This window comes from Charadrius vociferus, unplaced genomic scaffold (assembly GCF_000708025.1).
Source record: "Charadrius vociferus isolate BGI_N301 unplaced genomic scaffold, ASM70802v2 scaffold341, whole genome shotgun sequence".
Taxonomy (NCBI): domain Eukaryota; kingdom Metazoa; phylum Chordata; class Aves; order Charadriiformes; family Charadriidae; genus Charadrius; species Charadrius vociferus.
The window spans coordinates 1,105,913-1,120,396 of NW_009646847.1; the positions used below are offsets into that span (position 1 = coordinate 1,105,913).

General features: G+C 40.4%; 1 protein-coding gene across 2 annotated transcripts in view; it reads left to right on the forward strand.

Moving 5' to 3' along the window:
* Positions 1-14,484, forward strand: part of AP1G1 (adaptor-related protein complex 1, gamma 1 subunit) — a 33,625-nt gene that overhangs the window by 7,272 nt on the left and 11,869 nt on the right. The window contains exons 4-13 of one of the 2 annotated variants that reach the window (XM_009894048.1): positions 1,068-1,164; positions 3,464-3,540; positions 4,746-4,754; positions 7,434-7,529; positions 8,042-8,122; positions 8,371-8,469; positions 8,876-8,931; positions 9,803-9,916; positions 13,447-13,587; positions 14,231-14,285. In XM_009894048.1, coding sequence (XP_009892350.1) covers positions 1,068-1,164; positions 3,464-3,540; positions 4,746-4,754; positions 7,434-7,529; positions 8,042-8,122; positions 8,371-8,469; positions 8,876-8,931; positions 9,803-9,916; positions 13,447-13,587; positions 14,231-14,285 — 825 coding nt within the window. The remainder of the gene's footprint in view (positions 1-1,067; positions 1,165-3,463; positions 3,541-4,745; positions 4,755-7,433; positions 7,530-8,041; positions 8,123-8,370; positions 8,470-8,875; positions 8,932-9,802; positions 9,917-13,446; positions 13,588-14,230; positions 14,286-14,484) is intronic. The other variant, XM_009894049.1, reaches the window with a different exon arrangement.

Below are 14,484 nucleotides of genomic sequence, written 5' to 3' on the forward strand. Positions count from 1 at the left end.
GACAAGCCTCCAAAAGGTGAGGCAGTCGTTTCTGTTTTGATACTCTCTACCTTAAGGTTATTGATGGTGATGTGGACACCTTCCCACTCAGACATTAACCCCAAACTTCTAGTCACCAGTTTCATTTCTGTATCTTCTCAGATAAGTCCAGAGAAACTTTGACTATGAGCAGCGGAGGCTGATATCTGAAGATTTCAACCTGTTTGATCTCTTCTGTTGATAATGATGACAGTAGTACGTGAGGTAGAAAGGTTAAGGGCTTGAAACAGGCAAACAAAAATTATAAATTGTATTGTTTCCATAGCAAGTGTGCCATAGCATCTGTTAAGTGTAGTCACACTTGTTCTTTTAAATTTATTTAATTGTTAATTCTTGGGGAGGGTGGGGTGCAGTAAGATTTAGGAAGAGATGCATTGTTACTTTAGTCTGGTGCTGGATCTAGAGAGAGACTGGAGAGAAAGCAATGCTAAGAGGTATTGCTGTGTTCTGGGAAGAGGCCTTCAGTGCGCTTGATTCTCAAGCAGCTGCAAAGAATAGTGTCTCCTGTTGCATCTGCACCCTAGAAGAAGTAGGCATTTTTTTTTGCAGTATACTTTTGTTTTTCATAGGACCCATCACCTCCAGGAGGAAGTTATTTTGTGGAGAAGGAGATGATATTCAGGGGAAAAAAAATGAGCCATAAATTTGACCTAAAATTTCATTATTTGCTTCCAATGCATTATCCCCTCCCTGGCAACAGTAAGACAGACTGAAGTAGCCCTGTTAAAGGCAGAGCTGCTTTGCAGTTAATATCACTTCTGAAGTGAATAATGCAAAAATGAACCATTGCTAATGAGAGTGTTACTGTAGCTTAGTGCCTTCCCCCCCCCCCCCCCCGCTTTTACCTAACTCTTCTTTGTGATGCTGTTTAGTGTCACTTGTAGTAGTGAGATGGAAAAATGTACCATAAACTCTCCAGGCATTTGTATATCATGAAATTTGTGATAATTTCCACTATACTAGATGTTCTCAAAACGTGTGTTGTTGTCATAACAGTATGTACTAACAGAGCTGTTTTTCCTATACAGGCAGCATTGTGTGCTGTTCATGTCATTAGAAAGGTGCCTGAACTCATGGAGATGTTCCTGCCAGCCACCAAAAACTTGCTGAATGAGAAGAACCATGGTAATATCCAAGACTCTACTTAGCAAGGCTATGGTATTCTTTATGGGGTGGTGCACTTGCTACCTAAGCCTTTTGTTTGGAAGGAACTATTGAGGTGTATTTGTATTTTTCGTCCCATTTCTATGCAGTGAAAGCAAATGTCATTCAGAAGGAAGGAATGTGTATGACTGCTAGTCAGCAGAACTTTTACATGGCGTAGGTGACAAAAGGAACTCTCTTACAGTTTTTTTTATGCACTTCAGAGTGGGTGGAATGGGAGGGTCTGATTTTCATGCAATATACTGCCTAAAAAGCCTCTAAAGTGCACTTTTTAGGTTTGGTTGGGGTTTTTTTTGTATCTCTTCTTAGCATAGCACTGTAAGATTCTCTGGCATCGGTTTAGCAAGCGTTCCCAGGACTGAGATACCTACATCACTGTCAGGAAAGAGTCTTTCTTCAGTGCTGTTTTTCATCAGAACTACATCAGAAAACAGATTCTCTCTTTAGTGGTCCTTTGTGAGATTATTCTGTTTTAATGCACTTTCTTGCACAACTGCTTCTAGAAGACTATTTAAAGAGAAATACTAATATTAACACCTTGACTAATTTGTATGAAGCCTAGTGCTCACTTCCCAAAGTCTTAGTCCTGTGCCATATCTGCAATAAGCATATGCCTTAAGAAAATACGTGGATGTGCTAGGAGTTCTACAGTAGATGTTTGCAGTGCTGAAAACCCATTACAGGGAGAAGTTCTGTCTCAAGACAGTGTAGTTGTAAGTGTGACAGTGCTTATGGGTCACAGTAGCTTCCTGAGAACCTATTGTTTTTTGGGTTTTTTTTTTTTTCTTGCATGTATTGTAAACTTGTGAGATACAGGGCAGTTTGCATGTGGAATGTGGTTTGTGTGTGTGCAGCTCGTTTACCTTGATTTAAAACATGATGATCAGAACATTTAGACCAGGCACTGCTTCAAATAGGCAATGGTCTGTCAGACTCCTTGTCAGTAAATGATGTCTATGTGATCCAACTTGGTAGCATGAAATCCTCTGTTTTATGCAACTCTGAAAAGCTGAGAGCTGTTCTGTTCCCTATATTCCCTTTTTAAAGATGGGAATGCTTCTCTTGGAGCCTTGGCCAAGAAGAGCATTGAGTCTGAGTTCACTTGAATTCAGGAACCGGATCATCCTTTCTGCTTTCCTCCTCCTTAAAAATCAATATCTCCTTTCCAACGGTCTTAGCTGTGGGCTTTGTGTTGAGCTTTCTCTAAAGCAGAATATATATGAAACCCTTTTAGCAGCCTCTTGGGAGATCTCAGTGATAAGTAAGCAGTGTCAGTGTTAAGACAGCTGCGACACAAGCTTTATAGATAGATATTTATGTACTTCAAAACAGATTTTGGATAGAACCTGCAATAGGTCAGACAGCTGCATAGCTTGTGGAATATAAATGTCATCATCCCTGCAGAAATCGTTGCTTATTAAGCAGGCTTCTAGTCTCTGAGTCGGGAGCTCTCCAGCACATTTTTAACAGCTACAGAAAATGAGTAACTGAAAAAGTTAGCATCTGAGAAGGATTGCTATGTTACAGCTGAATGCAGATGTAAAATAACGCTTGTTGTTGAAGTTTCATGCTTTACAAGGTTATAACTCGCTAACAAGTTGTCTAGCATTGCCATCTAGTTAAATGGTTTGTAAATCACATGCCTTTTCTAACTATTTTCAGGGACATGTTGAGTGGGTTTCGTTAAGGCAGCGCACACAGCAGCTGGCTGCCAATGCGCAGACCCTGACTTGACCAAGCAGTCTACTGTAGTCTTTCTCTAGACTGAGTTCTGAGACCTTCTGAGGAAGGCTCAATTCAGGTCACATAAGGTTCGCTACAGTACCCAAATCAGAAGAGAAAATCAGGAAGTGTGAGGAACCCAACACCAACAATGCAATTAACACGTTGTCCTTCTAGAGTACTATGTTTGTATAGAAACATAGAATGGTTTGGGTTGGAAGGGACCTTAAAGATCATCTAGTCCAACTGTGTCAGTTGCCATCTGAATGTATATTTAGTGTGCAGCTTTCTGCAGACAAAGTCCAATTTCTGTCCTCCTTTGGCCCTTAGTTGCTGCTTTAAGACATGAGCTTATTGCTCTCTGCTTTCCTTTGGGCACAGCTGCAAGTGCAAATATATTTTGGGGTAGATATGTTGGATTCATGAAGAATATTTCTTAATCATTTCCTGTTGTTTCCTTATGATCTTTGTCACATGTCTGGAGCCAATGAAATGATGTTAAATGTAGATACTTTTTTCTTCCCCCCCCGACCTTTAGGTGTCCTTCACACATCAGTTGTCCTCCTCACAGAAATGTGTGAGAGAAGCCCGGACATGCTTGCACACTTTAGAAAGGTAAGTGTGAACTGATGATATTGCAGAGTTAATATTCATGGGTTTGTTGGGTTGTGGTGTTTTTGGTGTTTTTATTCTTAGTCTCCCTAGCGAAAGCAGTGTGCACGTCTTTTAATAAAATCCTTAAAACTCTTTGGGTGAAGAACTTAATGATACTGTCTGCTTGTTAGCAAAATTGTTTAAAAAAAAAAAAATCATTAAATTTGGGATTTTTGTGTGTATCTAGCCCAGATACCCTTCATTAAGTGGGTAAGTTACAAAACATCAGTCTTAAGACTGTTCAGTGTTAAACTCATCCTTAAATTACATTTAAAGTGTCCTCTTTGATGTTCTCTTAGGGTTTTCCCCAGTCTTTGTAGCTAATCGAATAGTGACACAGGCATCACAAATCTATTAAACATAAAGAGGCAAACATGAAAAACAGAGGCTTATACCAACACCTGAACGTTTTAACCACAGCCACACAATTTCATAAACTCAGGTCAAAAACACCAATGGAAGTTCTGGTTCTATAGATACTTCATCCCTGCTGCATGCTATATTACATCATTTTCCATTTTAACTTAAGGGTTTGAGAGCGCAAGTTCCTCCTCTGGTTAGGAATATTTGCTTCTCCCCTCACCCTCCCCCAGCATAGACTTCCTTATGCTGTTTGCTATACTTTGCTGTGCAATATTAGTGCCATATGAAAGATTACCAATACAAGGGCATCTGAAAATTTCATAGATTATGTCATTCTGACTTCTTGGTCAAAGAAGGAGAAATTGAACAAAGCTGGTAAAGCAGAACTGGCTGTTTGCTTCTCTGAAAGTCTTACAGATGCTTATTTATTTGCATGCCCAGTTTACTGTTTTTCCTTGGCTTGTCTATATCATTAGGGATTTCAAACAGTACATCCTTTGATGCACCTTAGCATTTTGGCATGCCTCTTCCCTTGTCCTGATTGTATATGTCAGAGCAGGAATGAAAGTGGGACTAGGGTCATCTTGAAGGTAGCCATCCCTGCTACTAATTGCTAAGTTAAGGTGATAGTCATGGGAAAAGACCAAAATGCTGAGTCCACAAAATTTACGGACTAGGTACGTTCTTTTCTAGCTATTTCTTGTAGTTGTTTATGCTGTGAATGGTATAACATTGATCTCTCCCTAATGCTTGCTTCGTCTGTTTTGTCCCTCTTGTCTGTTTGGAATCCTGCTGTGTGTTAGAATGAAAAGGTAAGAGTTAATTCTTCTAGTTGGTGCATGCTTGCATTGAATCTGTCGATGTTTGTCTGTTGTGAAGCAGTGCCTTTTAATGCCACACTTGTGATTGATGCCACATGCTTAGATCAATTGTACTTGTCTAATGCCTTTTGTGCGCTGGTCTTTTCTTGTCACTAAACCTCTGTACCCATGGCAGCCCTGAAACTCAGTTGTGGCCTTCTCCAAACATGAGCCTGCTTTCCTCAAGCTCCTCCTCATTTGAGGAGTACTTTAGGGAGGATTTTTTTGTACCTATGTAAACTGTAGCCCTGGGCTTTCTTCTTATGACAAACTGGGCTTTGTGATTTGCCTGAATCATGGGGTAACTTTGGGTGATTGGCAAAAGGGAGCAGAAGAGACAGTTACTTATCTGCCAGTAAGTGGGCTTACTGTGCTGCAAAGAGCTACTGAGCACAGCTGCATTGTTGCTATTTTTCATGGGTGTAATTTGACTACAGAAGATTGGGGGGGTGGCCCTCAACCGATCTCCATGGCTGTAATGTTTCCCTTTGTTTGTCCCGTCTCCAGTCCTGATAACTCCTGCATGTTAGAAGGCAAAGAAAATGTTAATCAGGGTTCCAGGAATGCTCCAGCAGGTCACTCCACTTGTCTGTTACTCTGTCTTGAAGAAAGATGTTGCAGCATCCTTTGGTTTCCTCTTTAAGGCAGATAATGGGAAATTCATGGTTCCTTTTGTGTGTTTTATGAAATGCCCGTTATCAGAGGAGTACGTAATTCCTTAAGAGCGAAGGTAGGAATAAAGAGAGATGATGGGGAAACTCAGCTGGTTTTCTTCTTGTACTGTACTACGAATGTACAAGACTTTAGTCCAGAAAACATTGCCCATTTTGTATGTCCACATGCAGCTGTTGTGCTCTATAAGTCACATTGTGGTTTTGGCACCTTCTGCTCCTGTCTGTTCCTAATCTGAAGCACCATCTTGATGTCAGAAGTGTCACCCTTACTATAAGCAATCTCTGATTGGGTAAAAATATAGTATGAATTCAATCCCTGACTCATAGTAGGTGTACATGAATGCAGGTGCAGCCTATCTCAAGGACGGGAAAAATTGTTAAGAGTGAATCATTGGGAAGGGTTTTGTAGAGAACATTTTGATAAACTGTAATTTTCATGCATGGAGTTGAAAGAATGATGCTGTCCTGGTGCTAGCCGTGCTTCAGGAATGAAAAGTCCACTTAGTTCACCCACCGTAACACTTCTGTCTAGTTTGTCACCTCATCTTCAGCCAGTGTCCGGATTATTTTAATAATACCAGCACTGAGAGGGATAGAAAAAACTTTCTGTGAAAGAAATAAAGCTTGTAGAGAGCTACATCTCCATGGCATGCACCAGGTGTGATTTTTCTCTTACAGTTCAATGACAATTAGTCCAGTTTCTGTCTTTCAGCCTTAAGATTTTTCATAGGATGTGTTGGAAATGAGCTTCCGTTTCATTCCTGAGACTTGTTACTCATAGCTGCTATGAAGGTTTTTGGAGATAGTGAACTCTTATAGCTTGACTGCTTTAACAATTGGCTTATTTGCCATATTCTGCCCTAAATTGATTACTTGCTTGGCATCTGTGAGATGCTACAGAGAAATTCTATCCTGGTTCCTCAGAGTTGCACTGACAGATGAAGTGCATCACTAGAGGTGCCTAAGATGGAGGGAGTTGAACCAAATGTTTGCAAATAGGTAGCATTTCTTAAAAGCTGTGTACAACTTTTGAAAGCTAACTTATTCCTATGGGTATATGTCTACTGGGAGACCAGTGCCATCAACATCTGAGGAATCTGAAGTACTTCTGAAAGTTTTTTAGCCTGCACGGTTGGAAAGAAACTTTAAAATATCAACAGCGTAAGTTGATATGATCTTGTGCTCCCAAATCTGGCATAGTAGCCGTGCTTCCATCAGTTTCTCTGTTGTTACGCAGAGCCCTTCTGACAGTAGTGAAGCAAAGAATTTGGTCAGTGTAGTGTTGCTGCTCTTGCCGAGAAGTTTGGGGTGAAGAGGAGGAGAATAGACCCTGAAGCTACTCATGGGGAAGAAGTAGTCTAACAGTAGAGCCCTGGGGGAAGACTCTGGAGGGAAAACCATTCTCTGCCCTACTTGGAAACTCTTGGAGAGGAAGCAGATCACAAAGCTTTTCTTTCTAGAGGCAGTATCAAAACTTGAAGGAATTCTTAATAATTTACTCTAATCATAGCAGTACAATACTTGAAAAGATCAAAACTCTTGGCTATGCCTGATGCTTCCATGGAGATGTATGCTAAAAATTAGTCAGGAGCTAATGTAAAGACCCCAAGCAAAGTCCTGGAATTATACCACTTTAATAGTCCCAGCACATCCCCTTTTCACGAAGAGAGGAATTTAAGGCGGTGTTTCCTCTTGGGTCTCAACTGCCAAGCTCTGGTAGATTTAGTACTTTAAAGATACAATATGCTGCTCAGGCCTCAGCTTACCTGTTTCTGGTTGTGCCCTAGCTAAGCTGTAGGTATTCATATAACATCAGCTCTAGGTGTACAGGTTGAACTTTGTGGAAGAATCCATAGACTGACTTGCTTTCAAATACAAGATTTGTTCTTGGACCTGTACTTCAAAGCTGGCAGGGGGAAGGAACAACACCTTAACAGGACAACTCTCTTCTTCACAGCTTGTTCCCCAATTAGTTCGTATTCTGAAGAACCTTATCATGTCTGGATATTCACCAGAGCATGATGTGTCTGGGATCAGTGACCCCTTTTTGCAGGTAAGAACTGATGCAAGCAGTGATTGATACCTTTAATTCTGGTGCTGTGTTTTTTGAGACTTGGGTATGATGAAGTGGTTACCTCAGGGCAGCTGTGTCGATTTTAAGATTTTGTGTCTTTGTTAGAGCTGATTGTGTAAATGCTCTTCACCTACCTCAGTGAAGGACACCTGCCTTAGTTTAAACAGCAGTTGTAGTAGTTATCATAGTATGTGAAAGTGTGACAAAAGAGAGAGGCAGCGGCAGCAACATGTGTTGCTCTTGCAGGGCTGAGCCTAGAGGGTAGTGGGGGTACTCTTAACAGTTGTGGCTAGTGGGAACAAAATGACCACAGCGTAAGCCTGTTCTTGTTGGTAAAGTTCTTATTAAGGATAAGCGTTTTGCTTAGGAATGGAAATCAGCAGCTTGTTTTGCTTCTTTGCCACTCCTCAGGAAGTGTACTGGGCATTTCATGGTGCCCATGTAAAACGCTGCCATCCAATAAGATTTTCTTTGCTTTATTTTGTCAATAGGTACGAATCCTGCGGTTGCTAAGAATTTTAGGGCGAAATGATGATGATTCTAGTGAAGCAATGAATGATATACTTGCACAGGTGAGGTCTGCAAAATTGATGAGCAGCTTAAACTTTCTCTTTTGGTTTCTTAAATTGGATTCAGCAGCAGTGGTGAGGATAAAGCTGCTTGCTATGCTGGAGTGAATTTTGCTGCAAGAGGCACATGTTTATAGGTGTAATGCTTGTTGGCTAGCGATTGGGTAGTTTCATTGCCTGTTCTGCAGAACAGCACAAAAGGGATCTGTTTTGAATGCATTGGAGTCCCTTATTTTGTTTCTTTTCTCTAGGTTGCCACTAATACAGAAACAAGTAAAAACGTGGGAAATGCCATTCTCTATGAAACTGTGCTGACTATTATGGACATAAAATCTGAGAGTGGACTGAGAGTAAGTTGCCTTTGCTGCAGCCCCTTTTATTTTCTAGGCTTATATCAGAGTAATTTGTGTAGAGGACATGAAGCAGTTGTTTCACCCAAGCATAGCTCTGCAGTTGGGGCTAGATAAGATTGTAGCCCCTTCAGAAAGTGGTGATATTTTGTTTTGTTTTTTAATAGCAAAAATAAAACCCCAAAACTTCCTGCAGACTCTGTTCCCTTGGGTGCAGGAGGGAGCTTGTGCTGTGTTTGTCTTTAGCTTTTTCTCTGCTTAGTCAGCTTCTAGAGTTCTTCATGTTATGCTTTTGGCTAAGAACCACAATGGTAGCTTTGACATGTTGCCTTTAAAGTCGTCTTGAAACAATGAAGATGACCAGCAGCCTTTTTTGATCACTGACCTTCCCTAACTCTTTCTGCAGGTGTTAGCCATTAACATCCTAGGCCGTTTCCTATTAAACAACGACAAAAATATAAGGTAAGTTGTGTTTCAGCAACATCCAGTTTAAAATGTGTGAGAAGCAATTACACAAAGATTATGCTGAAGTAGAGCTTTCCAGGAGACCATGTTGGGAAGTACTGTTGTTGGGCTTAGTATGACTGTCTGGCTTGCTTTCTTCCCTCTTGGTGCATTCTTTTCTCTGTGAAAATCTTAACTGTAGCCCTACCCTTAGTTGATGAGTCTGGGTCTATGATCTAATTCTTAACATGTGATTTCGTAGTCTAGTCAAGTGGTTTTTTTCCGGTAAGCTGGGAATCTCCTGTCTTTTCCCAACTGGTCAGTGGTGATAATCAAATCAGAGTTGTCATAGGAGATCTGACAAATTAGGCAAAAACTGTGTTTTTTTCTGATTGTGTGCTGTTGTCAACAAGGAAGTTTGGTTGTGCTTTGGTCGCTATGAATCTGGAAATGGAATTGCTGCAACTGCTGGAATGAAGTCCTATCTCCCGGCATTTTGATTGCAAATCATGGTACAGGTAGAAGACTCAAACCTTGGGAGTTGCAACTCAAGCTGGTCTGACTGCATGATCTGTAGAGGTCTAATCTTTAATTGCCTTGTCTTTTCAAAATCTTGGAAGACTGGACAACTGACACGAGCCCTGTAATTGGGACAGGTGCTTGTTCCGAGCAGCAGGATGTTGTTAGGCATATTACAGTTCAGTATGGTAACTCACCTTTGAAAATAGGCCAGGCAGTCCCCTGGAAGATTTCCATTTGCTACTGAGTACGAGAGAACCCTGTTCTGTTGCAAAGTAAGACTAAGTTTTGGGAGATGTGAGTGTCTGTGCATAGAAATTAAATGCCTGCTGTCAACTATTTATTACTGAATGTTATGTCCTTATCCCAGATATGTAGCTTTGACGTCATTGTTGAAAACTGTGCAGACAGACCATAATGCAGTACAGCGGCATAGAAGCACGATTGTGGACTGCCTGAAGGATTTGGATGTCTCTATTAAAAGGTAATTGAAATATCAGTGACTCTCGAGGTTGACAGCCTATGAAAAGTGAGCAGGGCATAGGGGAAAACAACAATAATCCTGGGGAACTGTAAGTGAGACAGACTAGTATTGATGCGTAGTACGGTTCATACTTCAAAGAAGGTAATGAAGATGTGCGACCACCTCCTTTAGGAAGCTGGTTTTACATTTTATGCATCTTGGATTGGGAAAAAAAAAGGTTTTCCTGTTTGCCTGATTTTTTTCCAAAATGGATTCTCAATGGAGATCAGATTGTGTGCTCACAACAAGATGGAGACCCTCCATAAAGTATTATCCTAATCAAAGATACTCTTGATATGGTCCATATTGCTTTTCTTTCACAGACGAACAGGCAGTGCCATGTTGTCTTGAAGCAGTGTTAAGCCATCCAAGTAATTTATTCTAGATTAAATTTGATTAGGCAGTGGTAGGATACAGACTTACTTGATTGTTCAAATAATTTGCTTACAAACCATGTCCTGTTATGCATTCTTGGTGTTCATTTGTCATTTAAATAGCAGTATGTTGCTACTTCTCTGAGCAATGGGAGAGCTTGCAACCCTGCTTCTCACTACAGGAAGACTTTTTTTCTGATACTCAGTTTAAACTTCTTCATCTTTCTTCTCATTACTTCGGTTACGTTCCTTCTACTCATGGTAGTAACTTTCTTCTGTGTCTGTCAGACACTAATAGATACTCTTGAATTGTTTGATCTCACTTTTGCCCTACCTATATGGAATACTGCTTTTAATCTTCTAAATTGCATCTTTCAGCCTGTTGATTGCTTACTCTTTCTTTCAGAACTCTCTTCCTCATAGTTAGTCTTTCTGTAATGAGTGGTCTGAGCTCAGTGCAACATATTACACATCAGTGATGGGGACAGTTGCATCCTTGTTGTATCTTGTGGAGTTATACTTTCAAAATTGCTCAATCTCTCTTTTTTCATCTTGTCAAACATACTCGATACACCATAGATACCCATCAGAATGGGTATGAATTTGAAGAATGCCTATCTTTGAATCAGATCTAGATTTTTAACAGCACTGCTCAGTTTAATATGTACAGAATAGGAAAGAAATTGGATCTGTCTTGCTTTTGAAACTTAGTTTTAACTGTTATGTAATAGGTATCGTGTAATCTATTTTTACAGTTGCAGTCTATCCCAAAACACAAATTTGTATCTTATGCTGAGCAAGTCAGGCTACTGTTGCTGTTTGGTGCCAGAACCAGCATGAGGTTAGGTTGTGGAATAGCAAAGTCTCATCTAGGTTTTGGATGGAAGGCAACAAAGGCATTTTATTGGTACCTGCTAGGAAAACATAGGTATGCTACAAATGATAGAGCTTCATGTCTAAGTGCTGTTGGAGGATGAAGCCTTTGAGTGATCCATCAGCAGAGCATGATGTTGCCATGCTGACACTCGTGCTGCTGACAATGCACTGTCTTCATTGAAGCAATATATTGACTGTCAGAGTCCCCACGTCGCAAGTTTTAAGGGCTGGGATTTGAGGGAAAGACACAATACCTGGGTTTGGTTATCTGAAGTGTGGTCTGTTGTCATCATCTTTTAACCATTGCAGCGCATCTTTCATCCATGTAGTACAATTCAGAATGGCTCTGCCATTTAATTAAAGTCTTTTTGTCTGTCTGCTTAGTATGATCAAGCTACATGATTAGGAACTTCCTGACGGAAATGAGCTGTGTAATATGATTGAAGGTAAGCAATGTGTGTTGAGATAAAGGCCTGATATTAAGATTGCAGAGCACCTCTGTGCACCTGCAGTATTGATATATCTGCTATAATGTGACTGAAAAGTTAAACATAAACATAGGAAACTTGTAACCCAGTAGGGTTAGGTGTAGGGAGTTTGGAACTGATTGAAGGGATGAAAACAATTCTCATAATGGTTAAGGTCTTCAATCAGCCACGGATCTAGACGATAAAAGGTAACAATTTAGTTATGTATTTCCACCCTAATTCTGAACAATTCTATGTTTTCTAGGTCCCTGGGTATTAGTTGGGTAAAAGGTAAAATAACACATTTACAGTTCACAATTCTGTAGAGATCCTTCTTATTACAATAATAACTAGGGAGATGTTGAGAAGCAGTACTGTCTAGATGCTTTCAAATTCTTAAGAACAAATAGCTTGTGACCAATACCAATGGATTGAGTAATGTGCCTGGTCCAAGTTGTTAATATTTCATGAACATTGGGGAAAATACTAATCGTTCAGAAAAAATAGCTTTGTCCACATAGTGGCAGGTTGGCAAGCTTGACACTGGAGCAAGACAGAATCAGTGAGACTGCTGATGGGTTTGCTGCCAGTAAATATATGAGAGGATGATATCTCAACATTGTGACTTTAATGGAAATCGCTGGAGTTAAACACACACTGAAGTCTGATCTATTAGGAGAAAGTATATATTACAAAATAGACTTTAGGCCTTTTGGCATAATTTTGAACATAATCTGTTGCACAACAAACAGTACAAAATCACTGTACGCATGAAATAGTTCAGCAACTGTCCAGATGATTTCAAAGATAACTGAAATGGAGGAAGCTTTTGATGTGCTATGAGGATCTTTCTTGAGTCTTCGAGTAGGCTATCTCAGTGACAGGCAGAGAATAAAGTTGCTGCTAGTACGAAGAGGAAGTTTCCGTTGGGCATTACACCAAATGCTCAATTTTAAAGAATAGTCAGGGTTGTTTAGAGAGGCTGTTTTAATGGCTTTTAACATAACTAACTGCCAGCGTTGTACAGAAATCAGTCACATTTGAAGATAGTAGTCTTCATGCAAAAAATGTCAGAAGAACAGGAGAGCTGTGCTAGAAATCAACTACAGAAGCTTCAAGTAGGACTAAGGACTGGCCTCTGACCTCCCAATGTATGCAACAAGGAATAGCAAAGAGCCAGTCCTCCGTCATGTTGTGGTGTCAACTTGTTGAGGGGGAGGAATGGATTCTGAAAAAAGCGCCAGGGTAATTTTGGGTTCTAGAAATCTTACATAGTCTATCTTACAGGATACCATAAAGCTTATCAGGTAATATTTTGAATCTCTACTGTATTTGTGTCTCTAATACATGGAGATGAAAACAGGTATCTTCTGGATCCCTGAAGCCGGAGAAAGCGTGTTGTAGCACATGTTACTTATTGCGGCTGTGTATCAGAAATGAGCGGCATGTGATTACAAGTACTTGGGCAGTCAGACCTTAACTCTGAGGGACTCTGGTTGCTGAAAGATATTTCTATCGTTTAGGACATCTGGATAGGTGTTTCTAGAACATCCCACACCCCCACTCCCGCTTAGTTTTTTGGAGGATGGGTATTTATTATCTGCCCATGAATGAAAAAACTGGTATATTTAATGTGGAAGGCTGTTCTCATGAGGTTAATTAATATTGCTATCTTCTTAATTAAAAGGTAGGTGTGTTTGAGGATCTGGACTTGTTTTGTTGTTTTACTTCACTAGCTAAAGATACTTTATTGGTTTCCTGTCTCTTGCCCCAGGCGTGCAATGGAACTGAGTTTTGCTCTTGTTAATGGGAACAATGTCCGTGGAATGATGAAGGAGTTGCTGTATTTCCTAGATTCCTGTGAACCAGAGTTCAAGGCAGACTGTGCATCTGGAATATTTCTTGCAGCTGAAAAGTATGGGGTCAATTTACTTGCTATTAATTTTTTGTACATCCTCAGATTTATGAGCATTTTGTGTGTTGTTCCTCCCCTCCACACCCCAAAGATAGTATGTTGATCATCTCTTCTCCATTTGCTGATCTCTGTGTGGCTTGTCAGTTTTAACCCACTCTGAGGAAGACCATACACTAGTGTGTCCCATGTGGATAGTCCTCTTATCACTAAACCAGTCTAGTACATTAATTTCTGCTGCACTTTGGAACAGGTATTGTGCTGACATCCTGGCCCTGCCCTCCCCTCCACACACACAGATCCCCTCTGGTTAGTTGTACAAGTGAGATGATCTTGTTACTGTTGAGCCATTGTAATCAGCAGCTTGACTTTGAAGTATGGTACATGCAAGGTATGGGTGTGCTGTATTATACAGACTTGTATATTCATTCAGCTTTCCAATGTCGGCATTAACGCAAAAAAGTCAAAGAATGTGAAGTGACTGGTGTTTTGTTTGGGGGGTGTGTGTGTTTTGTTGGTGTCTCCCACTCAGGAAACAGTGGGCCAAGAATTAACTGAACGGGGAGAGGTTCTGATAACGATGGGCTTGTTGCTCATGTTGAAGGCTAGCAGTTACTGCTCTAACATGTTTCCTTAATTTTTTCAGATATGCTCCTTCCAAACGCTGGCACATCGACACAATTATGAGAGTCTTAACAACGGTAAGTGAAACTGCCTCTCTTATGTGTGACTCCTTAAAAAAACTTTTTAATTCTGTAGAAAGTTATTCATCATGAAGTTGGAGATGGCTATAAAGGCTGACAGATAACAAATGCTACAATATACAGAGGAGGTGTACTTATGGTAGTGACCCAAGGCAGCCAGTCAGAAATATGTAAACTAATGCATGACTTTTTTTTT